Here is a 27878-nt window from a genome sequence, read left to right as displayed (position 1 = left end):
CCAGGTCCTGCATTCTTGGTGTACCTAGCATACCCATTGAAACTCATGAGAGTTAGGTGCTGAAGTATGGCAGTAAAAATGTGCCCAAACTCTCACTAAAAATTTTTGTATTAAGATATCTTGGGACTGGGAACGAAATCTTGGACCCACTTAAGTCGGTTTCAATTTTCTCAATGATGTCAAAGATGCCAAGATTTCACCTTGCATTAGGAGTTTGTAATGACTATATTATATAGTTATATTATAATCTATTGCCTCTTATAATAACTATATTTTTTCCTTTTTGTTTAGCTTGTTGGAGTGGTAAGTACTGTTAACTACTAGTTTATTTTCAACATGGATATTAAAAGGTGTTTGTTTATAAGACTAACTAGGAGAAGATCTTGCAAGGTAAGTACAGGTTTTGCTTTGGAGTTTTAGGCCGCAAAGGAGTCAAGCAAACTTGTGTTCAAAAAACAGCATGTCTACGAATAGACCAACAACAGCCAGATGAAGTCACTTCTCCAAGGGTTCCTGTGGCAAAGCATGGAACTGAAGCAGAGGCTCCCAAAGACCTGGCTAATAGTCCCTGTTGGGTCATTCTTATCTTTTTCCCTTTCTTTTCATAAAAGAAATACTGTTTTCCCAGCAACATCTGTTTAGCTTCTCTTAATGTTGTATTTTAACCTTCCTTTAGACCTTCTTTTTATGGCCCTGTCTGTAAAACCATTTTTTTTACATAAAGGAGTAAACTTGCTTTTTTGTTGCTTCTGATAAATTTCCTTGCACCATGCTTCCTTGATGCATGTTTTAAAGAATACTTTCATCCTTCTTTGCCTCAGCGTTTCGGGATTTGGGGTCAACTCCTGAAGCTTACCTGTGCAGTTTCAAAGGCCAGATACTTGTTCTCTCAGGTGCAAAATGGATTTCATTCAAACAGCTGAGGGTCTCCCTTGGCAAGGAGGAATTCTTGGGTGGCAAACAGCAAAATAAAGCTGCCATGTTTGGCTCCATGTCTGGCTCTGGTCCTGCTTTGAGCAGGGGTTGGAGTAGATGACCTCCTGAGGTCCCTTCCAACCCTAATTTTCTGATTCTGTGATTGTATCCCACAGCCCTGTAAATATCCAGAGTAGTTGCTTGCAGTATTTCTGCACGTGACAAGGAGACCTAGGTCACAGTCAGAGTACTGATGTGTCTTGCGGGGACACCTGGCTCATGTAACCGTTCTAGTGCTGTTCCTTTGTTGGCAAGAGAGGGGTTGATGTGTAAAGAAACAGTTTTTCACTCCCCAAACTGCACTCCCTCCTAATAAATGGAGCAGGAAACCAGTATTGTTTTATCAAAGCAATGGTTTTGTCATAGTGTTAACATCCTTGAGTGAATTCATTTGGTATTGGACAGGATGGGAAGTAAACTAAGTGAAGAGTTTCCCAGCTCCAGAGGTTCTGTCATGGATATCTATTATCTAACTATAGTCCCCATGGCCTTCTCTTGCATATTTCTTTTCTTTCTTTCTTCTTGGTTTATTAGCCTCCTCAGCCTTTGACCTCCATTTTGGTTTCTGGCACTAGTAATGTCCTCTATGGCCAGGCTCTGGACTGTTATTTCCAATACTAACACAGTATGTTCTTTCACTGTCTTCCATTCCTTCCCATCTTTTGTTCTTTTTTTTTCTCTTTCTGCCTTATTTAATTTCTGTATTTATTTTCTGGACTTTATTCCTTTTTTTTCCCCTGTTTGAGGAATGTAGACAGATAGGGTCCTGACCCTTATCATTCCCAAGTTGCCTGGCTTGCAGATGAAACGTATTTACTGATTTTGTTTTTTTCTTTTTCTCTCTTGAGCCCTTCCTTCCTATCTATTTTTATCTTTAGTTGCTTGTGCTCATCCTGCTACTTTACATTTTACTGCCAAATCTCTATCTCACTCTTATTAATCTATTTGTCTTTTCCCTCCCTATTTGCCGCTGCATTCTTAACCATTCTCTTTCCATTATGGCTCATCCTCCCTGAGTATCTGGTGTATTCCACTCCAAAACAGTCCTGACACAATTATTTAAATACAGCAAGCAAGATACATGAAACAAAGGAGCTGCATTTTTCTTTAGTTAACTAACTCTCCATTACAGCAAAATTTCCTTTTTGCCTGTTGGCAATGGATTAATGATTCTCATGTTCCTCTTTTCTTAGCATCTCATACTTTCCCATTACTTTGTTTAGCTATTAATTAACATACACTAACAAATTTCTGTGGCCTATACTGTGGCTATGTACTGTCATCTTAGACTACAGTTTCCTTCCTGTTTTCACTGGGATTGTCACAGTATGATTACTGCTGTTGGTACTATTTTGATTACTTTGAATTATAGTCATATGAAACAGTGGAATTTGTTTCACTGTGGAAGTGCCATGTATATTTCCAAAGAACAGCTATGCTCCTGTATGTAATATTTTGTAATTCTAGTTGTCTCACTCATGCCTGATTATCACAGCTCTGCACAAAGGATAAGGCAGAGGTGCATTGCCACAAGGAGAAATCCAAGGATTGTACCTCAGCCAAACAACTCTTCTAGAGCCTTTGGGCAGCCACGAAGAGCCTGCTATACTCTTCTTTCTGTGACTAGTTAGTTTTTCAGGCAAACATGATATAGGAAGGCAGTGGTTTGGTCCTGTCCTTTCCCACCTTGCTGTGAGATACTCCCCTAATGCCCCCTGGGGGCAGCATGGTTGAATGTGTATAGCACGAGACAGGGGGTCTTTTCCTGTCTCTGATATTAAGCAGCTGTGATGTTGAGCAAGCACTTAGCTTCTCTGGGCCTCAGTTTCCCCAAATGAAAATTAATGGGGATTCCCCATTTACCAAGAGTGTCAGATATGCTGATGAAAAGCAGTATAGAAGAGCTAGGTATTTAAATTATTAGCATGTCTAACTTCCACACAAAAGTTGGCTGGCTTTCTACACCCTGCCTGTCTGGTAAGCCATCTGCTCAGTTGTAAGCCACAATTTACCTTTTTAGTACTTCATGTATTGTGATTTTTATGTTGTAAATATGTCATATCATAGGTCCAGAATAAGTCAAATAAAAGCATTAAAAATGATCAGAGAACTTGTGCTTTTCCACGGTTGCTTGCATGAAAAGTTTTTTGTATTCTAGGAAAACGGGAATGCCCAGTATATCCAACAGAATTGGCATTTGCTTTAGACTTATCCCAGGATGTCAGCCCTCAGATATTCCAAAGAATGAAAGACATAGTAATATCAATAGTGAATGACCTGAAAATCAGAGACAGCAACTGCCCAGTTGGAGCCAGAGTTGCTATTCTGTCCTATAATTTGCATGCCGACTACCTGATCCGCTTCTCGGAGGTCTACAGCAAGAAACAGCTTCTTAATGAACTGAAAAATCTGGATTATCAGAGATCCTCAGGTGGACGGGATATTGGCAGTGCTATGAGATTTGTTGCCAGGAATGTTTTCAAGCGAACCCTCCAGGGTCCTAATGTAAGAAAAATAGCAGTGTTTTTCAGCAATGGGCCATCTGCAGATGCATCTGCCATTAACACAGCAGTTCTGGAGTTGAGTGCGCTAGATGTTGCTGCAACAGTTATTGCATTTCTGGATCTACCTAGCATCAATCGTGCGTTTGTGGTAAGAAATCCATGAATATTTTCTTCTTCGTATTAAATAACAATGCCATGAAAAGAGAGATTTTAAAACATGCGAGGTTGGTTTCATCCTGGATGTAATTCTGTTTAGTTCAGTGATTCATTTTTGTGTCCAAACATGGATCCAAGTCTTGCAAGCCAGCACATGAGTGGCCTTCACTGATACTAATGGTTATACTGGAGCTAGTGAAAGTATTTATAAGATTGCTTATTTGAATGAGTAAAAGATTCTGGATTCAATTTTAATTTTGCAAGACTTAAGACAGAATTCACTGTAAAAAAAAAAAAAAAAATATATATATATATATGCTAAAAAAAATTGAAAACATCTTACCTCCAAACTTCCTTTCTATTAGCAGTATCTCCCACAATTCCGATAGGTATGAGCTATTCCCATCCAGTCTGCAATTTCTGGAGATAGTTCATACCTGTAATACCAGTACCTGCTGGTATTATCTCCTCCTCTGACTTGTTACCAGATGGTTCATTCAAAAGCTTTTAAGTTCTTAGGATGTGCCTAGTAAAATAACTTTTGTGCTAAATGGTAAACTGCGTGGTAGGTTATACAGATTGGCCCACAGACTACAGACATAAAAACTGCATTTTCCTCTCAACCAAGAAGCTGTCTGGGGAAGATAGAATTGTAGTGGATGTTGTAGGAAAGATATCACTGGACTGGTATACATGTGCTATTGAAGTGATATAGGTTTGCTGCTCAGTAAATTATTGCACAGTAAGGCTTCCCCAGGAGCATGTGTACACATGCATCCTGTTGGGAGCAAATCTGCACTAAGTGGCAGCAGTCCAGTATAGCATTGCTCCTGCCCTTCTCTGCCCCCCTGTAGCAGCCGTTGGGAGCTCCAGGATCCCCCAGGGTGCTAGCTTGGGGGCTGGCAAGGAGCATGGGGCCAGGAGAGTTCTGCTGGCTGTAGCAGCAGCTGTTTCCCTGCCCCATGCATATTGGGAGGGGTCCTGATATGGCTGGGGTTGGGAGACAGCTGCTACTGCAGCTGGCAGAGCTCTCTCTCAGTCCTATGTACATCAGGACGTACAGCTGCCAGTGACCCCATGCCCAGCAGGGCTTCCTCATGCAGCAGGGGGCTCCCCAGGAGTTGTCTCACTTTGGGGCAGCAGCTGGCAAGGCCCCAACTGGGTGGGGATTCCTGCAAATTTGCTCCCAGTCAATGTCAACACAAATGCTACTGCACAGTTAATCTAGTACCTGTATTTACAAGTACTAGCTAATTGCACAGTTGACTAATTTATTGGGCTGTAAATGCCATGCATGTGCAGACGGTGAGGCTTTACTGTGCAGTAGATTAGTCTACTGTGCAAAAAAGCATCTCGTGCGGTAGATTAATCTACTGTGCAAAAAAGCATCTCCCACGGTGTAAGAAATTTTCCTTTTCTGCCTCCTAGAGGTTACATCCAGAGGTGTACTTTATTGCAAGTTGACTAACTAGCTCATCAGTAAAGCATCACCATCTATATGTGCACCCATACTAGGGTGTAGTAAATTAATTAACTCAGTCATTGGATAGTACTGTCCAGGACAAGTAGTAACTTATGACAGAATAATTTACCCTGCCACAACACATGTGTACACAATAACTGGGGCTTGCTGGGGCTGCCTGTTGGCTAGCCCCGCACTGTAGCACCCTTCTGCCTCAGCCAGCCCCTCCACAATCCACTGCTACCACCCGGAGCCTGGCTCAAATTACTGTGATGCTGGGCGCACATGTAAACAGCAAGAGCAGCTGACTCCAGTGCAAACTGTGCCAGAGTTTGTCAGGGCAGTTGCACACAAAGATACACCCTATGTCTCCACAATTCTGCCACAACTGGGAAGTAATGATCAGCAAAGAAAAGAAGGGAGGAGTAAAGAAGTGGAGTGAGAAATGGAAACCTCCCTTCTTTTAGCCTAATTGTTAAAAGGTCATACTAGAGCCTGCCAAAAGAGGTTTCTACACATGATAAGAAATCCATTTTAGACTATATAATAAAAGTGTTTAATGGATAATTGTGTACAGGCTCTTTTGGCCCTTGAAAGTTGCTGTAGAACTTTTGAAATGTACTTTGATTCCCCCAAGAACAGATTTACTTGACACCTTGTATTCCTCTGTAATATATTACTTAATCCTCCAGGCAGAGAGGGGTTGGCTTTCCAGAGCCCTGCCCAACTTCTGGGCAACTGGGGGCCTCACACAGTGCATGCCATAGATGTAGGGGTTGCAGGTTGTGCTCCAGCTCCCTCTCTCCATGGGCACAGTGAAATTCCCCTCTACTGACTGTGCGGGGAGCCCAGCTCAACTCTTTCCTTCCCCCAGATATAAATAGTCACAATGATGTCAGTGGAGCTACTTGCATTTGTAAAGCAAGCAGGCTTTGACCCCTTATTCCACGCATTCATAGTGCCTTATGTACTAATTCATTTTACAAGAGGTAAGGGTTTGGTTTGTAATTTTATTTATTTATTTATTTATTTTATTGGACCAACTGTATACTTAGGAGTGATATTGGACAAGCTTTCAGGTACAAAATGCTGTCCTCTCATCACCAACCTGTCTCCCAATTGTACACTTGCTCCAATAAAAAAAAAAATCACAAAAAACTTGCCTCTTTACATTTCTTGTAGTCATGATGATACAGGAACATTCAAACCCTAGCACAACACAGAGGGTATTCATTTAGGCTGACCTACCATACAGTTATTGAAAAGATGTTTCTTGCAATATTATATGCTAGAAATAAAAATGTCAGTGGGGATTTCTGTGCGGGCCGGGCCCCGAGCCCGCCCTCGTTGCCATGCGCGGCGGTGATTCCAATCCCATTCTGGCCGCCATGGGCAAGCCGGGGGCGAACCGGGGTCGTACCGGACCCGTCTCCGGTGCACGCGGGCTGTGGCTGTCAGCCCGGACACGCGGGGTGGGAGAGAACCGCAAAACAGCTTGCGCACGTGAGTTAGAATTAGTCACGGAGGCGTAACGGTTAATTGAAAAGATTGTTTACTTACACCCAAAGATGGTATCGGTGTAGGCTGGATAAGTTTCCAGGCACAGCTCCCGCTTGAACCCTCATTGGAGGACTCTGACAAAATGATTGCTCCCACGGAGTTTGCTAGGCTCCGTGGGTCCGGTTAAGTTGGGTTCGAAAAGTTTCCCCAGAGTTATTCAGGCTCCGCGGGTCCGATAAGTTTTCCCCGGAGTTTGCTAGGCTCCGTGGGGTCCGAAATTATAGGAAAGGGATACGTCTAGGATAGCGCTCGGCGACGGGGAGAGGCGAGAAGCAAAAGCTCCGTAGGCTCGGTTCTATTGCCTCTCTTGCCTGCTTAGGGGAGGCGCGTCGGGTCCGTGAGGGTCCACAGCGCTTGGAGATCTTCACACAGAATCTCTCTCTTCCTCCCTCCTCCGGCTTGGGCGGAAACTACCCAACCCTTATGTACGGCTAGCAAGCCAATCGCTAGCCTCCACGGGTGCCTAAATTAGGAGTCGGCCAATAACATGGCACAGACCCTAATACAAATGATGGGAACTTCTTTGCAACGTGTATCACTACGGTGCAAGAAAGAGATGCACCCTGCAAAGAAGCTGTAATTCGGCGGGAAATCCCCCGTTGCACCAGAGTTCTCCAGCAGCAGAGAGCTCTACCGTGCAAAGAAAGCGACAAATTTGGCGGGAAATAATTTAGCAGTGCCGAAGCACACACACAAACAAAAAATCACAACTTTGGGTTGTGACAATTTCAATTTTAGCTGTTCTTTTCTTTGCCACCATATGATTCTACACGATCTATAGCATTTTATCCATTATGGGTAATGGAAATCATGTAACCTCTCACTAAGAGAAGGGCTAGAATCCAAGTACACAACTAGCAATGAAGATACTATTAAGGAAAGTCCATTAAACAGTTGCATATAGACAAGAATAAGTATAAAATACATATTTTGGTTATTGGGAAATAATTTTTAAAAGGAGTGAGAAGTACATGAAAAAAAAGCAACGGGAGACCGGTAATTGAGGCAGGTTTCTATTTTACATCTATCTAAATCCTGGTTCATATTACTTGAATTTTGGCTGAAACATTCAGTAAGACTGTCGGAAGAATAATGTTCACAAGTTCACTTTTTGCACATTCAGGACATGTACTTTAGAATGTTAAAAGCTGATCACTTTCTTCCCTGTTTCTACGTATGCAATAAAATACTTTACCTAATTATTTAATGCAACAATTTAGTATTTTGTCAGCTTCACCTACTAACTTGATTTATATTTTTAGATGCGTTTTTGCAACACTATTGCATACCTTTGTGTCTCAACACCAAATTGCTTCTCTCCCAAAACAATTCCTTTTCTTGAATTACTAATTTTTGTATGGCTTATGGTGTAGTCAGACCTGCTTTTTGCAAAGATTTTTTTTCATAAAACTTTCATATGCTTCTTTTCCTCATTTGTCTTTTTATCATTTTCCCCAACTGAATCTTTGTGCTTTTTTCTTTCTACCTTTTCTACAAACATAAGCAATTTTGTTATGTTTTTCAACATTTGGGAAGAGTGCCAGAGTAAATCTTCAAAATCTCTGAAGCAAAACAGTGGCCAGATTAATCTTTGGCAAAACTCTACATACTTCAGTTTTGTCCTAGATAAATTTGGCCCACTGCATTGCTTTCTGGCATGTATTTTTAAGGAGGGAAAGACAAAAAAGGATCAGGCTTCTCGCCACTTCTGCCTTCAGCAGGCTCCTGAAGCCGGCAGGATACATGAGGCAGCCTGGGAATGGGCTGGCTTTCCCCTGGGGCAGTGCAGGGAGGCAGCAGGAAGGTAGTTGGGTTTGCTGACAGATGGAGAAGGTGATGGCAATGGTGCATGCCACACAGGGCTGCCTGGGCGGGTTCCTAGCTGGTTGGGTGCTGCCCCAGCTTGGAGCTGCCCAATTCAATGCTTCCCCAAGCCTGCCCAGGCTTCTAGCACACCAGGTATGGTCCCCACTGCCTTCTCTGGCTGCCAGCACACCCAGCTTGCCCCTGGGGCAGCACAGGGGATGTGGCAGGTGGGCAGCTGGGTGTGCTGATGGCCTGAGAATGTGGCGGGGATGGTGCAGGGGGCACTGGAAGCCCAGATGGGCTAGGGGAAGCATTGGATTGGGCACATCTGAGCTGGGGCATCACCCAATCAGCTGGCCCTGGGCAGCCCTGCACCCCATGCATTGTCCCTGCCATATTCTCTGGCCACCAGCAAACCCAGCTGTCCTCCTGCCCCCTTCCTGTGCTGCCTCAGGGACAAGCCAGCCCTTTCCTGGGTGGCCCCAAGCATCCTGCCAGCCACATGAGCCTGCTGAAGGCAGAAGTGGCAAGGCACCCAATCCTTTTTTTCCATGAAGCCTGCCCACCTCTCCCATGTCCAGGTGGGGAGCTGACTAATTGCTGCAATTTTTCAAATTGGAACGTTGGAAACTAAACTACATCAGGATGTAGTTCAGTTTGCAACGATGTAAACTCATTTAAAACCCCCAAAACGCGGGTATGTGTAATGTGTGATGTCATTAAGCCACACAAAGGGAAATTTTCATCACATGTACATCATGACATCATCCCATGTACAAGCATTCATTACTAATTGTAGCCTGACAAGGCTGCTTTGCTCTTTCCATCCTCAACATTGCCTTTGTGTCTATAATCATTTGAACATGTTAGAAAAAATATTTTGTAGCAAAATAAATGTTAATGCATTTGATTAGCATAATTATCAATGTTTTAGGATACAGATATAATACTGAGTATTTAGGATACAGGCCCTTGGCTTGCTGTTTAGTCAAATTTCTGTAGCTTTGACTTGGGTTCCCTGAAAGTGGCTAAGCCTGATATTCATACTTTCCCTTCAGTTTGGTTATGCTTTGGATAGCATGTGTTTGATTCAAGTTATAGTGCTGTTTGTCACCCATAGCTCATGCTGCACAGGTGTATGCATGGCTACACTGGCTCAAACCAATCTACTTGCCAGTGAGCTCCTGGATTAGCAAAAAAGTTGACTTACCTCATGTAGTCTAATAGCTGAATCAATGGCTAAACCCCAAGAATATGCAAAACGAGGGTATTTATTTTCTTCCCCCTCCCTCATACGGATGTTGAATATGAATACAATATGTGCCCTGTGCATGGGTCCCAGAAAATGTGGGATTTCATCTAAATTCTTTGAGCTTAACGCAATCAGACTGGCTTGTGTACTACAGATGTGAAGTTTGGGAGAGCAAAGCTACAATTGGTGTTCAGCTGACGTAATTGAAAATCCTCACTCCCATTATCTTGCTGCTGGCCAGTCACCTAGAGTGGGATGCATGTTGATCCATATTCAAAGAATAATTACCCTACAGTAATTTTTCCTTTGAGATTTGTTTTTTTGTGCAGATACCATGATACATCGTCTAACCCAGGGGAGGTCAAAATGGCTGATCCAGCCAGCAGCCGGACTCCATTACCCAGGTGCCCCTGCCCTAATGGCTTGGGCTAGTCTCCATGGAGACCCCAGCTGCACCTGTGAAGGCTCAGGCTTGGGTTGCCATGGAGACCAGCCTGAGCTGCACTGGTAGCACACAGGGCAGTAGTGCAAGGGGCTGCTCTGGAGCCTTTGGAAGCTTGGGATGGGGGCAGCTTGTTCTGGAGCCAGGGCAAAGCCATGATCTGTAGCCTGCATGCTGCAGGCAGGGGCATGCAAGCAGAGGATCGTGGCTCTGTCCTGGCTCCTTGCAGTGGTGACAGCCAGGTCTGGAGCTAGGTCAGAATCACGATCCCTTGGCAGAGCTGCACCCCTGGCTCTGGAGCAAGCTGCCCCTATCCCAAGTTCCCACCCGCTCCAGAGCAGCCCCTTGCACTGCTCTGCCATGTGCGCTGCTAGTGTAGCGCAGGCTGGTCTCCATAGCAACCCCAGCCTGAGCTTTCCCACTCAGATGCAGCTGGGGTCTCTATGGAGACTGGCCCAAGCCACAAGGGCAGGGGTGGCTGGGAAATGGAGTCTACAGCCAACTGGATCTGGCTTGTGGGTCAGAGTTTGCCCATCCTACTCTAACCTTACTTATCCTCAGGCACTGTGGGTTTACAGATGCCCAAGGGAACTCTGCAAGGGTCACAGCCATTGAATTGTTTGTGCCTTCACATGGGAGCAGGAGGAGGCCAGGATATGTATCTAGCCCCAGTGGACACTGCCTTTAAAACCTCTGATTTTTGGAGAACTAAGAACCACATATTATTCACCTATTAGGCGTTTTTGTGGACTTGCACCTGAAGTAAATATAATTTTACATTTACACCTGAAGCAAATCTAATTTCACATTAATATTAGAAAGTAGTTTGGTAAAAGTTCATTTATGAGTCTTAAAACCAGTCTTGTTTTCATGATTCAAATGCCAACCACCCATGGTACACTGTTCTATTAATGGCCTCCAAGTCAGATGAATGCAGTTAAACAAACACAACAAAATAATTCTTTAAAGAAGAAGTTGCTACTTGTCTTGTAACAAATGCTCAATTAAAGCCTATACTTGTTGTTTCTAGGTGGATGATTCTGGATTGTTTCATGTAATAAACACTCCTGTTGAAGGAGATTATAAACTACTCTTAAAAGGACTTCATCTCTGCACTCTTTGTTATGGTAAAGTTCATATTCTACTGATGATCATTACTAGAAGTGTATTAGAGAAGCAACAATATCTATTTCAGTTCTGTGTGATGAAGAAATTGACAGAGATCAGGAAAAATGGGAAAAAAATGAATTAGGGATTTCCTGGGGTTATAAACAACCACAGCTGGATAATCTTAGCTGTTTTGGGTTTTTTCTTTTATCCTACTGTTTAATTCCTAAATGGGATAGTGAATTTTCAAAAGAATACAATGTTTTAGCCTGATTTATGAGAACTGATCATCTGCATTAGCAAATACTGCCAAATTTTCTTGTGAGAAAATGCTGAATTGCAAGCTAGTATCTAAAGTCTTCTAGAGCTTCATCTGTTGTATTGCTAAACAACAGTAGCTATTTTCTTCTTAATGGCTGATTTAATGTATTCAATCTGGGATCAGTGCCTGATATACTATTTGGGAATTTGAGTCATTGCCCAGCTTGGAACATAGTATGTTGTATCCTGAAATCAAATATTTAAGTACATTAAACAGGACTTGCATGGCCACTTTCCTTGTGTTTCTGTGTCCTAAACCACATAACAGACCATCCCTGAAGAAGCTTTTAGTACTCTGAAAACTGGCAGCTCTGCTTAATACAGCTAGCATTCTCAGGCTGGAAAGAAGGGGAAGTAGGACACAGGCATGTCCTTTACTTGCTCTATTCCAGGCTCTACACTTGAAATGTGTAGAGTATAAAGGTAGAAACAAGCATCACCTGACCTCTCATTTGTGTCACCATAAAAACTTTTATGGTGGCACAAATCCTGAGCAAATAAACATCACTACCTTTTTTGTCACATCACATCAAAGGAAAATCAGTGGTGCCACAAAAGATAGCAATAGATTTTGGTGCCTTATTGTGGCAGACATCTGTTAGCTCTGTGGTGGGAGAGCAGAGCAGCCCGAGCTGCCTGAACTCTCCAGCCACCCCACACAGGTGCTCTGGGGACTTGAGGGCCTCTTGATCCTGAGAGCACCTACCCAGGTTTTCCTTGCTTATAGAGAGGAGCCCTATGGAATCCATAAGTAGGGAAGTTGGGGTTCCCTGCTTAGAGACCCCCTGCTTGATTTCCTGGGATGGTCTCTGTAAGTAGGACCTATGCAGACTTTCCCTGGCATGGAGGCCTGAGGAATCCCTGGTACCTTTTACCTTGACTGGAGACCCACTTATCCAGACTTGTCCTCAGATGGGTCTCCTGGACCCATCTGAGTAAGCAGGGAAAGCTGGGATTTCCCTGCTTACCCAGACCTCCCCCCTACCCCCCTAGAGTTCCCAGGAATGGGACTGGGTAAGCAAAAAAAAGTCTGGATTTCCCTGCCCACCCAAACTTGCTCCTGGAATCTCTGGGGATGGGCCTGAGTAAACAGGGAAACCTAGACTTTCTCCACTTACCCAGACCCACCTCCAGGATCTCCCTGGATACATCTGGGTAAGCAGGGAAAGATGGGCAGGCATTCTCAGGGCTTAAGAGATCCCATCCTGCCTAGAAATTCATAGAGCATGCAAGACTGGGGTCTTTAAGCCCTGGGAGAACACATCACTCTTTACTGTGCTCTGTGAAGGGATGGGGGCAAGGGATGATGTTCATTTTACCCAAAGGAGTGGAGCAGCCATGCTGTGACACGTTGTAGCTTCACTGAATGAATTGAAGCAGCTATGTTCAAGAGACTTCTTGTGCACCCCACTGCAGCCAAGAACAATCTACTGATTATCCTTTGGAAATGCATGTCTGACCCTTCAAACAATGCATCCTCATTCACAGGCAGTGTGCAATTCTAGTGCTTTATTGTAACCAATTGCGACACTTAGCAGGTGTACAGTAAAATATTTCTCAATGATGTGAGTGTCTACACATGCACTTATATGTGCCAAAACTGAATGTGCCTTAGTCTAAGGTGCATTAAGGTGATTTAGGCACATGTCTACTAGGCATGTGCAAAGTGGGCCCTATTCAATTTGGATTCAGCCCAAATCACGAACAGTGATTTGGTTCATTGATTCGGATCACTGTCCCTGATTTTGATTTGGCCGAATCTGAAGATTTGATTCTGATTCAGAGAATCAGTAATTTGGATATAGACACAGCTTTAAAAGTGTTTTCTACATACCTTGAGGTAGCAGGCATGACTCATGATCGCTGCGATGCTGGGGCACATGGAGCATCCCACAGGAGCGCGGTGGTGGGGGGGCTCTCCACATGCTTGTCAGCAAGCCCGGAAGTGGACCGGAAGTACTTCCGGTCCACTTCCGGGTCTACCGAGGAGTACAGTGCCCGCCTCTCCCCGTGCATCCCTGGCTCAGTGATCGGCCACAGGGGGACCCTGGGTGCCCCCCCCCCCCCCCAAGACCCAGGAGGCACCAGTCACCAAGCTGGGGGAGTGTGTGGGGGGCCCCAGAGTGGACCGGACCCAGAAGTGGACCGGAAGTGCTTCTGGTGCTGAGTGCTGGGGAGCCCCCCATGTCTCTGTGGGACGCTCCATGCACCCCAGCATCACAGTGTTCATGAGCCTCTACTACCTAGAGATATGTAGAAGAAACATTTAAATCTGTCTCTGTCTGAATCCCTGAATCTCTCCGAATTGATTTGGAGGGTTCCGATTTGATTCAGAGAGATTAAAGGGTCCTCTGATTCAATCTAGATTTGGAAATTTGGCACCGAATCAGGTTGAATTTCCACCAAATCAAACCAGGGACTGAAGCTTCGCACAGCCCTAATGTTTACACGTGGACACCTTAAAGTGCCTTAATGCAGCTTGCTGGGCAAATACTTTGGCAGCCTGCCCTGGTCAGCACCCTGGCCAGCCCCCAGAAGCCCAGGCCTATGGAGGTGGATGCAGAAGGCAAAGTTGTGCTGGGGGCAGACACAGTCCCAGCCCACTGCTGCTTTTAGAGACCTCTAAATGTAATCATAAAAAAGCCTTTAAGGTTCCTTGTCCAAGTCATACTGAAGTCAACAGTAGTGTTTTTATTTGTTTCACTGGATCTTAGGCCTGCTCTGAAGCAGAGATTGCCACAGATAATGCCAGTGACTTAAAACCAGTAAATAGAAGAGGAAGCAATTATAATGTAATAAGACCTAGTATTGTGAGTTTCTGAGCCCCTTCTATGAATCATGCAGCACATTCAATTCCTTTTAACTTCTGTGGGACTTAGGATTTTGGCCCTCTTGCAGGGGCCTGCCTTATAGTTTTCTGATTGTAATCATGACTTAAATTTCCACAGATTATTCCGAACATTACTAGAAGTATTTATGTTATAGCATAGGAAACTATAATGTGCGAAACATCATGCCACTTGAGTTCAGATACTTGTTCATCAGTTCTCATCTACTGTTACTTAACATTAGTTAGGGTTTCTCTTTTTATGTTCACTTACAGACAAATGTAAACCAGATGACCTTTGCAAGCGTCCAAGAGCCCTTTCATGGCCGGCCTATGTGGATGCGACTTTCATTTTGGACAGCTCCCAGAAAATGAGCAATGCTGAATTTGGGAAAGTAAAAGACTTCCTGAGCAGATCACTTGATGTCTTTGACATTTCCTCTAACCCAGGAGCTGTTTCTACAGGTGATAGAGTGGCAGTGGTGAGCCATGCTCCCCCAGGTTTCAAGCCCAAGAATCGAAAGAGCCCAGTAAAGGTTGAGTTCAGTTTAATCACCTACAACAGCAAAGGTATAATGAGAAATCATATTGAAAAATCTCTTCAACAGCTGAATGGAGAAGGTGCTCTTGGCCATGCCATGGAGTGGACAATGAAAAATATTTTCTCAACGGCTCCCAAACCAAGAAGCCACAAGGTTATTATTGTTATATCTGCTGGAGAAACAAGTCCATGGGACAGGGAAATATTAAAGAAGGCATCTGTGAGAGCCAAGTGCCAAGGATATGCTGTGTTTGTAATTTCATTAGGACAATTTCATAATGCCAAAGAAGTGGAAGAGCTCACTAGCATTCCCTTGGAACAGCATTTGGTTCAGCTTGGTAGAACTCACAAACCTGAGCTTGACTATGCGGAGAAGTTTGTGAAAGCATTTGTACGTCTCCTCAGGGGTAAGTTGTTATTTCATAGTCCTGTTCTTGGCCATCCAGTGAGCCTTCCATGCTCAGTCAGTCCTAGGATTTGGGTTTTAGTGTCTGGGAGGGTGGCAGTCTATGCTACTGACACAGCCACTCTACCACATTATGGAGGTTATGGTAGAGAGTTGTACTATCAAGCAGAAATGTGCACATGTAACAGTTACGGACAGCATGAAAATTAGAGTTTTCAAAAATGCCCTATTTCCACTAGAGTTCAATGGGAGCGTGGTGCCTAATTTGTTTAGCTGCCTTTTTGTTTACATAGCAAAGTAATATAACATGTTTCATAGCCTTTTGCAAATGTAAATCTGTCATAGGGTAACTAAACGTATATATTGTATACCCATAATGTGGAATAACCTTCTCGGTGCTTTGTTGCATACAGAGGCCAGGACAAACGAAAACAAAGACGTGATTTTGCAGTTTTCATTTTCAATAGTTATTTTCATTTTCAATATGGACAGAATAATACACAAAGCAAAATCAGCAACCAGTGTCTCCACATACAGTTTTTAGAACTTAAGCATAGAGGTCTTATTCCTTTATCCATTTAGTTTAGTGGGAATCTTGATAATGATTTCAGGTTGTAGAACCAGACCATTTAAGTTCATTTTGCTATTTTCAGTGTGCCTAATATCCCTATAACATAAATGAATTCACTTAAGAAGAATGTTTTAGATTTAAAGGAAAAGCTATTACAAAAAATAAACTCTATCAAACTGATCAATCTCATTGCCATGTTATGAACAGGTACAACCAAGAAGTATCCACCAGAAGAGTTCAAGATAAAATGTGACAAGTTCAACTCTCAGAGCCATTGACCTGTGTAAGTGCAACCATTTTTTTCTTAATTGTTTGAAAATAGCAAGGAGATAAGTTGGTAAATGAGAGCTATTTGAAGAGTTCTCTTTGTTTGAGGCTTTCCACTAGGTGATAAGATTCTCCTTTTAATATTTCATTTGTGAAAATCAAAAGGTGCAACCTAAATACTATGTTTTAAGATGAAATAAATTGAAACTTGTGTATCATTTACACAAAATAAGTCATAACACACTAGAGATAGACAAGGATTATTTTAAATTAAAATCCTCCTATACTCTAAAAGTATTCAGGTCAAGAAGTAAATTGTCTATTCCTGAAATTTTTAATTGCAATAATATTTCTTTAAAACCAGTGGATTTGTATTTATTTCATAATTTGTGAAGTCCCTTGTTCTCCAGGGCAGCCTGCTACTGCTGGCCTAGCCACTGTAGCAGTGCCTTGTCTCTGTTTAGAACCCGGAGACCTTGTTCTGGGGGAGGGGGGTGGGGGGTGGTAGGGAGGGATGGACCCCCCTCAGATGGACTACAACATCTCCATTAGATAATAAGCAAATTTATTTATACACAGTGATAACAGAAAAGAAGCAGTACAAACAATCAAGCAATCCTATATATTTACCAAATCCTAGGGCTGTCATCAGAATCAAAGTACATCTGGCCAGGATGCAGACTTCACTCTAAGGCGCTTTCTTGGGTGTCAGATATCAGCACATCAGTAGCCTGGAGGTGGGATGCTGAACCCACACTCCTACTCCAGTGGGGTGTATGAGACGGGCTGGTGGTGTGCCCTTTGTCCATGGTGGCCTCAGGACCCTTCCTGGGAGACAGGGATGGGGACCCTCTTAGGGAAGAGGATGAGGAGGAACGAGGGAGGAGGAACCCCAGGTAGGACAGTAAGGAGGGACGGGGGTGGACAAGGAGGGAGGAAGGGACCCTTTGTTACTCAAGTCTCTGCTTTTATATTCTCTTTTCCCCTGGTGACTCCTGATGACTCTTCATCCATGGCTATCATTGGTTGATCTCTCTCTCTGTAGTCACATGTCCTCATAGCTTTCCAGGCCTTCTCCTAATTTGGTCTGTTCCCCCAAAACCAGGACTCAGGTACCCCTGCTCTGGGTCCTTGTTAGCTGGTGCCACTTTCTCTCATGTTATGGGCAGTGTAGTACATATTCCCTCTGCTTCCAGGGCTGGAGAGACTGTGTGACCCAGACTCTTAGAAATCAATTAACCCTGCTGCCCATCTTGAACCGTTCTTATGTATATACATATACATATACATATGTATAGGCTGTGTGAAGTTTTGGTGATTTGATTTGGAGGAGATTCAGTGGCCAAATCTCCAAATCAAATTGGGAGGCCCTTTAATCTTTCCGAATTGATTCAGAGACATTCAGAGATTCGGCCATAGACTGTACAGGCAGGCACTAGGCAGTGCTGGTGGAAGCAGCTGGGGAAGCAACCAGACAACCCCTGGCTTGAGTTGGCAGTCCCAGGAGAAGCTGCAGGGGCTGGGGGGAATGACTGGGGAGCTTGGGAAATGATTGGGGAGCTGGGGAGAATGATGGGGGCTGGGGGAATGATCAGGGGCTTCCCCTCAGCTCCTGCAGCTTCTCCTGGGGCTGCCAGCACTGCTTGCTGCCCGGGGGGCAGCCAGACAAGCCACGGCTTCTCTTGGGACTGCCAGCTCAAGCCTGGACTCATCCAGCTGCTCCCCCAGCTGCTCATGCTGGCACTACCTGCCTGTATAGTCTATGGCCAAATATATTAGGATTTGGATTTGGCCAAATCCGAAGCAAACACTTTCCACTTCACACAGACCATATGTATACACTATGGCGCTCTCTCTCTCTCTCTGTGTATGTGTATGTAGCCAATTCCCCAAAGCAAACCTTTAAAAACCATTTGTAAGCAACAGTCTCCTACGCTGGGTTCTGCCTTACAGTACCATTGCTGAGCAGCTAACACTGCGATAGGCACTCTGCTGCTCCTGAAAGCTCTGCTTTATAGTACTGTTGTAGCACAGCTTGCTCTAGAATTGGCCCTCCTAGCCTGAGGGCTCTGGTGAATGCCAGTTAAGTGCACTGAGAGACTGTCTTGTATGCAAGTTATATGGCAAACTTTCGGTTAGCCTGAAGTGGCTTGCGCCTCCTGTGCTCATCAGTCTGTTTGGATGTAAAGCTTGCCTGTAGGCACAGCTGCTGGCTAAAAATCAATGGCTAAACCCAAAAGTATGCTGAAAGAGGGTATTTGTTTTCTTCCTTCTCCCTGATACTGACATTGAATCTGGATGCACAATGTGCCCTGTGGATGGGTCCCAGGAAATGTGGGATTTCATATAAATCCTTTGAGCTCAAACCAGTCAGACCAGCTTGTAGAGCTGTGTGAAGCTTTGGTCCCTGATTCTATTCGGAGGAGATTCAGCCCAATTTGGTGGCTGAATCTCCAAATCTGAATCGAATCAGAGGACCCTTTAATCTCTCTGAATTGAATTGGAACCCTCTGAATTGATTTGGAGAGGTTCAGACATAGACACAGCTTTAAATGTTTTTCCTACATACCTCTAGGTAGCAGGGGCTCGTGAATGCTGCAATGCTGGGGAGCATGGAGCTTCCCACAGGAGCATGGGAGGCTCCTCAGCACACTCGGCAGCAGACCCGGAAGTGGACCAGAAGCACTTCCAGTCCACTGGGGTGTGTGCTGGCCTCCCCCCTCCCCCCCCCGCGCCCCCAGGCTCGGTGACTGGTGCTGGGGTGGGGGCACCTGGGGTCCCCCTGTAGCCAATCACTGAACTGAGGAGGCACAGGGGGCTGGGGAGGCATGGAGGCCCCCCCACATCGTGCTCCTCGGCAGAGCTGGAAGTGAACCAGAAGATCTTCCAGTCCACTTCTGGGTTCGCAGCTGAGCAAATGGAGCCCCCCCCCCCCCCCCCGTGGGATGCTCCATGTGCCCCAGCATCACAGTGTTTACAAGCACCTGCTATCTCAAGGTATGTAGAAAAAACTTTTAAAGCTGTGTCTATGTCTGAATCGCTGATTCTCCGAATCAGCATTGAATCTTTAGATTCAGATTTGGCCAAATTGAAAAAGGGACAGTGATCTGAATCAATTAATTGAATCACTGTCCCTGATTCGGGACGAATCTGAATCAGAATCGAATAGGGCCTGCTTCGCACAGCCTTACTGGCTTGCATGCTACAGATGTGAAGTTTGGGAGAGCAGCTGACAGATTAACAAGTTGATTCATTTTTTTCCCCCTCCCACTGATTTTTTTTTTTTCTGCAGATCCACATGTGCTGCTTCATGCTGGTACAAAAAAAATCATTGTTCTTCTATTCACTCCATGCAGTCACTGTAGCAAGGGCTCATAAGATGGTGCTCTAGTCTTTTTGTAACGAGACCAAAAAAAAAAAAAGCCTTGGTGTCTGGGAGGAACGGTGGCAACTGATAGTAATGGGAAAGTCCATGGGGACCAGGGTTTTGGAAGAAGTCTAGAAGAGGGATTGGTGGGTAGAGAGGGTCTGGGCAAAGGTGAGCGTGGGGCAGTGGAAGCTGGGCCATGTTTTGATTGTAGATTTTTGTTCACTAGCCTTCTAGATTCTGCCGCATTTGCTCTCCATCCTTAGTCTGTTTGTTCACTGGACACTGTAGTTTGTTTTGGTACCAGCACAAAGATAGGACAGAGAATCACTGGGTTCATTTGCCTACATGAAGCCATGTATCACTGGGTCTGCTAATGGCTAGGAGAAAAAGCTCCAGAACCCTTCCTGAGGTGGATGTGAGACCTTTCAACAGTGCTGCAGGCAGTTGTGACAGAGTAGCTGAATTCATGGGTGTCCTAAGAGATGTATAACACCTGGTCACCCTGGATAAACGGACCCAAATAAGGCATCAAGTAAAGGCAGGAGAACTAGGGCAGAGCCAGAAAACTGGTGCAAGGATGGATTGCGGTAGGGATGGCTGTTAGCAAGGGCTGTTGCTTAAGAGGAGAGATGCAATAAAAACTAAACTAAACAAACAGAAAATACACAGAAGCAAAGGGCAGGGCTTTATTCTAGTTCATGATATGACTGCATAGGCAGGCCTGGTATAACAAAAATAACTGATTTTAGGAGCTTGCCTCTATCATGTTACAGACTAAGGTTGTAGGATGGCAGCCGTGAGCCAGTAGCAGGGCTGCCGACCCAGGTGTTTTTGTTACCAGTAAGTAAACCAGAAGGAGCAGGCACTGCAGGCCATGGGCCAGCCAGAATGATATGTTAACATACCTGCTACACTGAGCAGCTGGCTACTGGCCCAGAGTCATCAGATTCGCAGCTGTATCGGCAGCTGTCCCTGCTCTGTTTCTTCTAAGTGAAGCCCAGAGATGCATGCTGTCATGCTCCTTGACTAGAAGTAGGAGTAACATGTAACCAGTGCAGCTGTTTTGCTATACACATTTATTTGCATTCACCACCTTGCACTTGAGCACTTCAGCCTTGCCCACTCCTTGTCCATAGCAGACCTGCTGGCTTTCTCCTGTAGTATACAGTTGCCTTTACAATTAGGAAAGCTTTAAATAAAAATGAGAGCTTGTCAAGAAAATTGCCTGCAAGGGAAGGGTTAGGGAATATGATTAGGGTGCTCTGAGAGAGCTAACTCTGCTGCTAAATTGTGCCTGTTCTGTGGATAAAGAAGATCCATGGTACATTTATTTAATCCTCTTTGGGTGCATCTACGCGTTCTATTAGTGTGGCACGATAAACTCTGGTGCAGTTAATGGCTCCTGGGCTCAGGATCTACACGTGCACCTGGGACCACAGCAGTTTGAGCTGGGGCAGAGCATCCCTGGGCTGATAGCAGGCTCAGTCAGCCCTGCTGCTTCCCAGTGTGAGGTGGGCATAGGCTGAGCCACAGGGCAGGAAAGGTAAAATAGGTGGGACAAGGTTTGTTCTGAAAAGACTCGGTCACCTCTTTTGGATAATACAAATAATGAGACATTTACCAAGATGAATTTTATAAGTAGATGTTCCAAATTTTAAATTATTCTTGTAGTTCTTTTCTGAACCTTTTCCAGAAGCCTTCAACATCTGGAGACAGGGCTCCCATAAGTCTCACTAATACTCTGTACAAAGAAAACACACACTCCTCATACTATTACTGCCTGCTTCTCTTCTCTCCTGAAAGGTGGCAATAAACAATTAGGCCACAGAGTACAATGAGTTTAAGCAAGCTATTTTACCATCTACTGAGATGCCTGGCAAGGGTGTCAGTCAGCCATCTATGAATCCTTTAGTCCAGTGCAGCTCAACCTTTTAGAGTGGTGGGCTGGGTGCATGCAGCCCTGCTGCACTGTGGGCCATCATTTCCCTCTGGTAGAGGAGAGGTGAGGGAGAGGGAGGGAGAGAGCAGGGAGGACTGGGGAGACCAGTGGTACAATACAGAGCAGGGAAGAGGATGCATGATGATCTCCAGTGCCGGAGCTGTGGTCTGGATCTAGCCTGTGGGTTGAACACCACTGCTTTAGGCCTTTGGTTTTGACACCTGAAACTGTAAATATATTTACATTGTATTCACAAATCTTGTTGACATGCAGCAATATAAGAACAATCACCAAGAACTTCATTTTGAAAAAAATATCTGTGTGCTTGTGTATTATTTTAAGAATAAGAATGTGTTTAGAATATAGCTTTTTAAAAACCTTACGTGGTATTTTTCCTTACACTAAAACACAATGTAAGGTGTGGGGGGAGGAGGGGAGAGTTATTTAACATAGCACTGGTGGCATATCTTTCAAGCTCTTAAGAGTTCACAAGTTACTGTAAATACAGCTATGTGTTGTTGCTCTTGCAAATCAATGTTGGATCCTACAGTCTAAACAGAAACATAGTTAACTTAATTTCATGTTTACTTTTAATGAAAACAGCCTGAAACTTTCTTTTCCAATGTGGAACCATTGTTTTCTCCTTCTGGCTGCACTTGCTTGTGGAGTGTTCACAGAGAAAACTGAGTAGCTGGAATTACTGCTGTCACCTCTTTTTGCTCATAGGAACACATCTCAGTCTACCAACACAAGCCAATACAATTGAGCAGAGCTTCCAGCTTTTAAGAGTCCTCTATTTCAGACCACCAGTACTGTTTGCAAACAGCTGTCCTCCAGCTTAACATAGTTTAGAATTTGTCTGTTAAATTTGAGCCTTTCCTTTTAAATTGCTGATTGGTTTAATTAAAATTGTTGGTTTTCCCCTTTAAATATTATTAACAATAATACTATTAATAATAATATTGGTAATAATAATATTGAGGTTGGTAAGCACACACCAACTACAGATGTTTCCTCAGCTTGATATGAAGGGTTTTTAAACCCAAAAGCTTGCTTAGAACATTTTTTCCAACTATTTAAGTTGGTCTAATAAAAGATAGCAGATTCACCCAAGGAACCTTGTTTTATTAACTATAATACATTTCTATAGGCTTAAAGGACCAACTTGTGGGAGTCTGCTGAATGCATTTGATTTTGATGCTTTGATTCCTAATAAACTTTTCCTGAGTTCCCCCTGCAACAGGTCTAGGACTTAGAGGGTCCCTATCTATCAAGACTTCTGGGGCAAACTATTCTATAGCTGTCTCAGGCTCTGGGGGGAATACTAGCCACGAATACTAGCTGCTTTGCACAGGCCTTACTGCTGGTAACTGATAACAACATGAACATTTGCCTTGTCCTGTCTTAAAGGATAGTTAAATACCTTGTACATTTTTTATGAGTCCACTGAAGTTTCTTGTTCTTCAACCTGATCTTTAACCCATTCACAGTTCCACTATCCAGTGATAACTGGGCTTTTAACTGACTTGTTTCTAGTCATTTACCTGAACAGCTTCTTTGCTATCACATAGGTGGATATTCAGATTTTCAAGCCCAGCTGCTTCTGCCTGCCAGTAACTGACTTGCTGGTTGGAAACTTGGATTGAAACCCTCTTTGCTAACCCTTTGATTTCCAATTTTAGCAGTTGTATTTGTAGCTGTGTGAACACCTCTTTTTTTATTTTATTTTCATAGTACTGGGGTAGAGCTGCGCAATAGGCCTGTACGAAGTGGCTAGTATTCACTTTGGATTTGGACTCGGCTGATTCGGGGGACAGTGATTCGATTCGGTGATTCGAATCACTGTCCCGAATCGATTTGGTTGAATTTGATTCAGAAATTCAGCTGCTGCTGAATCTCTGAATCTCCAAATCACACAGGTCCATCCCTGACCCACTCTCCCAGCCCCAGCAATGGCTGCCCTGCCTGGCCCCAGCTCCTGGCACTTTGAAAAAAACAACCCCAGACTCACTGGGTGCTGCCAGGCAGGGGGCAATCCCCACTGCCCCCAGCTGCCCCATGGTATGTGGAGGGCCCTGTACGAGCACCGCCCTGTCCCAGCTCTCCTCCATGGCTGCCCCAACTGCCCCAGCTCTGGCCCTTTAAGGGAAAAAGTAGCAAACCCCACCCCCAGTCTCACCAGTTCCTGCCTGGTGGGAAGCCATCCCTGCTGCCCCCTACTGCCCCGCACCATGTGGGAGGCTCTGCATGACCCTGCCCAAAGTCCTGAGGCCACTGCAGGAGCTGGTGAGTCCCAGGGTTTTTTGTTTTGTTTTTTCCTTAAAGGGTGAGAGCTGAGGTGGGTGGGGAAGACATAGGGGGGGCTGGGATAGTGGGGGGGGGTCTGGGGGCTCATGGCAGAGCCCCCCACAGAGTGGGGGGGCAGAGGGGATCACCTCCCACCTGGCAGCACCTGGTGAGTCGGGGCTTTTTTTAAAGTGCTGGGAGCTGGGGTGGGCAGGGCAGCCATGGGGGGCACTGGGGGAGTGGGTGGCGGTTGGGGGGGCTGGTAGGGGACCCCCCCATGGTCCCCTTCCCCGTCCTCCGACCCCCCCCCCCCACTTACCAGCTCTGAGTCTGACTCCGGCTCCCTGCTGCAGCCATCGGGAACTGCCCGAATCATCAAAGCTCTCCGAATCTTTTCTGAAGATTTGGAGAGCTTCGAATTGATTCAGACCTTTTTATTGGTTCCCTGATTTGATTCAGATTTGGAGATTTTACCACCAAATCGGGCCGAATCTCCTCTGAATTAAATCACCACTCAAAGCTTCGCACAATCTTAATGCACAACCCCAAGTAAAGCTTTTGCTAGGGCTATGGTGTCTACACTATATTTGGCTACAGTATATGCTTTATAATCTACTGCTTCTCTAAGCTTTCAATATGGGAAGTGAGGGTTGAATTTAGATCATGGGACCTGGCTGCATTGAGCACCAAGCAAAAATCCCGATTCATTCACCGTCTCACGTTAACTTCCAATTTGGGAGCCAAGTCAAAATATTAGCCCAGTTTAGGGGTCACAGACACTGGACTATTTCTCTGACTTATTCTGGGGTGAGTTCAGTGGTTTCTGTGACTAATACCTCAGCAGCTACTTTCTCCAGACTTCCTGGAGAAGGATGCTGCATTTATTTTTCTTTTTACTGAGACCAGTACTATGCAGGAGGAGGAGAAAGAAGGGCTTCACCACTCACAGCAGGGTTTCATCTCACCAGAAGTGCAGTTGAGCTTGCAGTTTTGCTGTAGTTGCTTTGCAGTGTGCACCTCTAGCCTGCCTTCTGCCTGACTTCAGACTAACATGATTAACTACCTCTCTGTAATGAGCATTGGAGACTGCCCTTTTCAGCTCGGGTTCTTCTGCATCCCTTGTCTGGGAGGACATCCTCCAGTTTCTTTGCTATCTCTTGCAATTGCTGACAATTCTCAGAGATCACTTGCTTTTTGTTGGTCACTCGTGCCAGCACCTCCTAGGACAGCTGGGCAGCCTGTGCTACCTGCAGGTTACTTTCCAACCTGGCAAGGGAGGTACTATGACCATGATGGTGGCAGGGGAAATACTCTGACAGAGGTATTGCAATTAAAATGGCACTGTGTAGTGGAGGGTTGCACCCTTGTCTGCTTGTGGACAGGGCTCCCTGCGAGAACCTCATGCCCACTGGCCAGCTTCCAGTGGGAGGATCTTAGCAGACTTTATGTAAATAGGAGACTTCTCCCTAGCTCACTCCTGGGCAAGCAAAACTTGGGGCCTCCAAACCCCAAGCTTCTGGGCTTGGCCCTGTATGTAGGATGCCCGCTAAAGGATTTGGAAGCATCTGAAGCCCCAGGCAGGGGTGGAGGATGTTTGCTGGTAGTAGGGCCAAATTTGGTTCTTGAGTGACTTATGGATTTGGACTCAATTTGGCTGATCTGATTTGGAACATGAAAAATTTTCCTTAAAAAAACCCAAATTGCTGGGCTTGCTGCTCACCCATAACCTGCCCTTGCAAAACACCTAGTTCTGCCTAGCCATGTTCTAAACCTGTCCAGGTTCTCCCTATTCACTTGCATCAGCCTTGGAATAATGCCTTTTTTTAAATGTAGCCGTCCCCCATTTAGTAGCCACAAGCTTTCCCCATTGGTTATAACATACATTAAGGATGACCAGGAAAGGAAATTTAAAATACCAGTGCTTAATTGTGTCTGTTCTTGCTTATTTGTATACAGAAGGCAGGCATATTATTCTTATAACATATCCCAAGGTGATCAATTAGGATTTACTAAAAACATGTCCTAGAACCAGTAAGATCCCTCATGAGGGAAGATGTTTATATCAACTAAACGTGGGAGTACATCTTTGTCTCACCATAGTTAACAAAACATTTTTTTTTTCCAGAGAGAGGCAGTTAGCAGTGTTAGTCTGAAATTGGAGAGAAGGCAGGGTGGACTTGCACGGTTGCATACAAAAGCTTATGCATCTCTTATTTAGTTAGTCTACAAGGTGCAACTCTGTTTTTTCATACTGTTTTTTTCCAGTCAGACTGTCCAAAAACCACTTATCAGCACTTGGCCTAGGGCAGTAGTTCCCAACATTGGGGTGCAACCCAAATTAGGGTTGCATTGGCCCTGCAGAGCCAGGTGGAGTGGCTGTGGTCCCTCCTGCCCTGCAGGGTGAAGGTTTCTTTACATTTCTTCCAGCTGGAAATTCCAGGCATGGGGCCCTGCACGGTGTTAAGGGGGCCCTGCATTGGCTGATTTGCTCCAGGCCCCACACCTCCCTAGGGTTGGCTTTGGGTCAGGGGGTCCTGATTTAGGGTTGCAGCAGGAAAGGCTGGGAACCACTGGCCTAGGTTAATACTGGTTCGCTTTACCCACAAGAATATTTTTTTCCCTCTGTTGAAGAAATTCTTGCTTTCACAGAAACTCCTACCAGATGTGATCTGAAAGGGGCTTCAGGCTCTGAATCACATGTCCCAGAATTGGGTCCTATGGCTCACTCTGCTTAGTTAGTGGGTTCCAACTGGATTTTGGCCATCACCAATTGCCTTGTAAAAGCTGAATCAAGGGTTACTGGAAAGATGTGATTAAGAAATCATGTCAAACCTTCATAAAGGGATGGTCTGTTTGTTTTGCTTTTCAGATGGCTGGGAAGTGAGAGACTGTCAGAAGGAAGGAGGAAATTAAAGAAATAAACTCAGCATGGTTCCAGCATGAAAATAAATTCTGTATTTATGTTATCCGACTTCCCCTTACTGTCCTCTACCATGTTGCACAATACACTTGGGCATGCTCTGTCAAATACCTACCTAATTCTCCCACTTGCTATTTTTTTAAAGAAACACAAGAATACCATTGTTTTAAACTGTTTGAAAAAGCAAGAATGGGCCTTGATTGCAAACTAGCTGGTGATCTTTTTCATTTCACTGAGAGTTGAAGATATCAGTACCTAATGGAATCAGACTCTTAAAGAGACATGCTCTGTCTCCGTCAGTTAATTTGGGCTCTTTTTATGTTAGTGTTGGGCAATAAGAAGTGTAAAATTAACTTTTTGTATAAGGTTTCATATTTTAGCTATTAAAATGTAGTGAAATAAACAGTTCACTTCAATGACTTCACCCTCCCTATTGCTTTCATGGGTGTATTATGGCAACAACAGACAGTAAGGTTTATTAATCACTACTATAGTAACTATAAAGAGCAGCCATATTTTTCATGTCTGTATGTTTCATTTTAAATTAAGGGAACTATACAGTGAGAAAAAAATTAAATCTTCATGAGAGACCAGTCTGTATCTCTTCTGCAATATATATAACACTTTCTGTCTCATGGAATAACAGCAGTCTGTTCAGAGAGGCCAAATGACTGAGCAATGTAAAGATACCAGACAAAAGTCTTAGAATTTGTGTAACCAATAGCTGCCAGCTAATAACTGGGTTTTAATCAGGTCCTGATACATGTCGGATTTGTATTTATGTACCACACATGTTTCTGAATACTACAATTTCAAGTTGTCTTGAGAAAAAGAAGAATTGCTTAATACAGTCAGGCTTGTTATATATTTACAAAGCTTCAAGGTAATGATTGTGCATAGGGAAAATGCAATAAGTACAAGTGGGTATGTGCTGTAGCTCACTTGAACATTTTAACTATAAAACTAAAAAACTTGAGGAAAGGGGAGATCATCAAAACACCTCCCTGTGCAGTGGTTAAAGTAGCTGAATGCTTCACATGTTAAACTTTTGAACCCAGAATTGCGCTGAGCCCAACATAGCATGGGAAAAAATAATTTTATAATGTATATTTTACCTGTATATTTTTGCTTCAAGAAGAAAGAAAATAAAATTTTTAACAAAATTA

General features: G+C 44.3%; 2 protein-coding genes across 2 annotated transcripts in view; both read left to right on the top strand.

Annotated features, from left to right (window-relative positions):
- The window catches only part of LOC102564087 (collagen alpha-6(VI) chain), a 109157-nt gene extending 106080 nt beyond the window's left edge, over window positions 1-3077 (top strand). The window contains exon 34 of the mRNA XM_059728797.1: window positions 292-3077. Within this exon, the coding sequence (XP_059584780.1) occupies window positions 292-317 (26 nt within the window). The 3' untranslated portion in view covers window positions 318-3077. The remainder of the gene's footprint in view (window positions 1-291) is intronic.
- LOC109281118 (collagen alpha-6(VI) chain) lies at window positions 2820-27878 on the top strand. Its single transcript, XM_059729357.1, has 6 exons — window positions 2820-2883; window positions 3119-3627; window positions 11188-11284; window positions 14689-15360; window positions 16138-16213; window positions 26662-27878. The coding sequence occupies exons 1-5, from the start codon at window positions 2820-2822 to the stop codon at window positions 16206-16208; spliced, it is 1413 nt and encodes a 470-aa protein (XP_059585340.1). The 3' UTR covers window positions 16209-16213; window positions 26662-27878.

This window comes from Alligator mississippiensis, chromosome 5 (assembly GCF_030867095.1).
Source record: "Alligator mississippiensis isolate rAllMis1 chromosome 5, rAllMis1, whole genome shotgun sequence".
In the NCBI taxonomy this organism is placed as follows: domain Eukaryota; kingdom Metazoa; phylum Chordata; order Crocodylia; family Alligatoridae; genus Alligator; species Alligator mississippiensis.
Note: the sequence above shows the minus strand (reverse complement) of the source record. Positions and strands in the feature narration are given on the sequence as shown.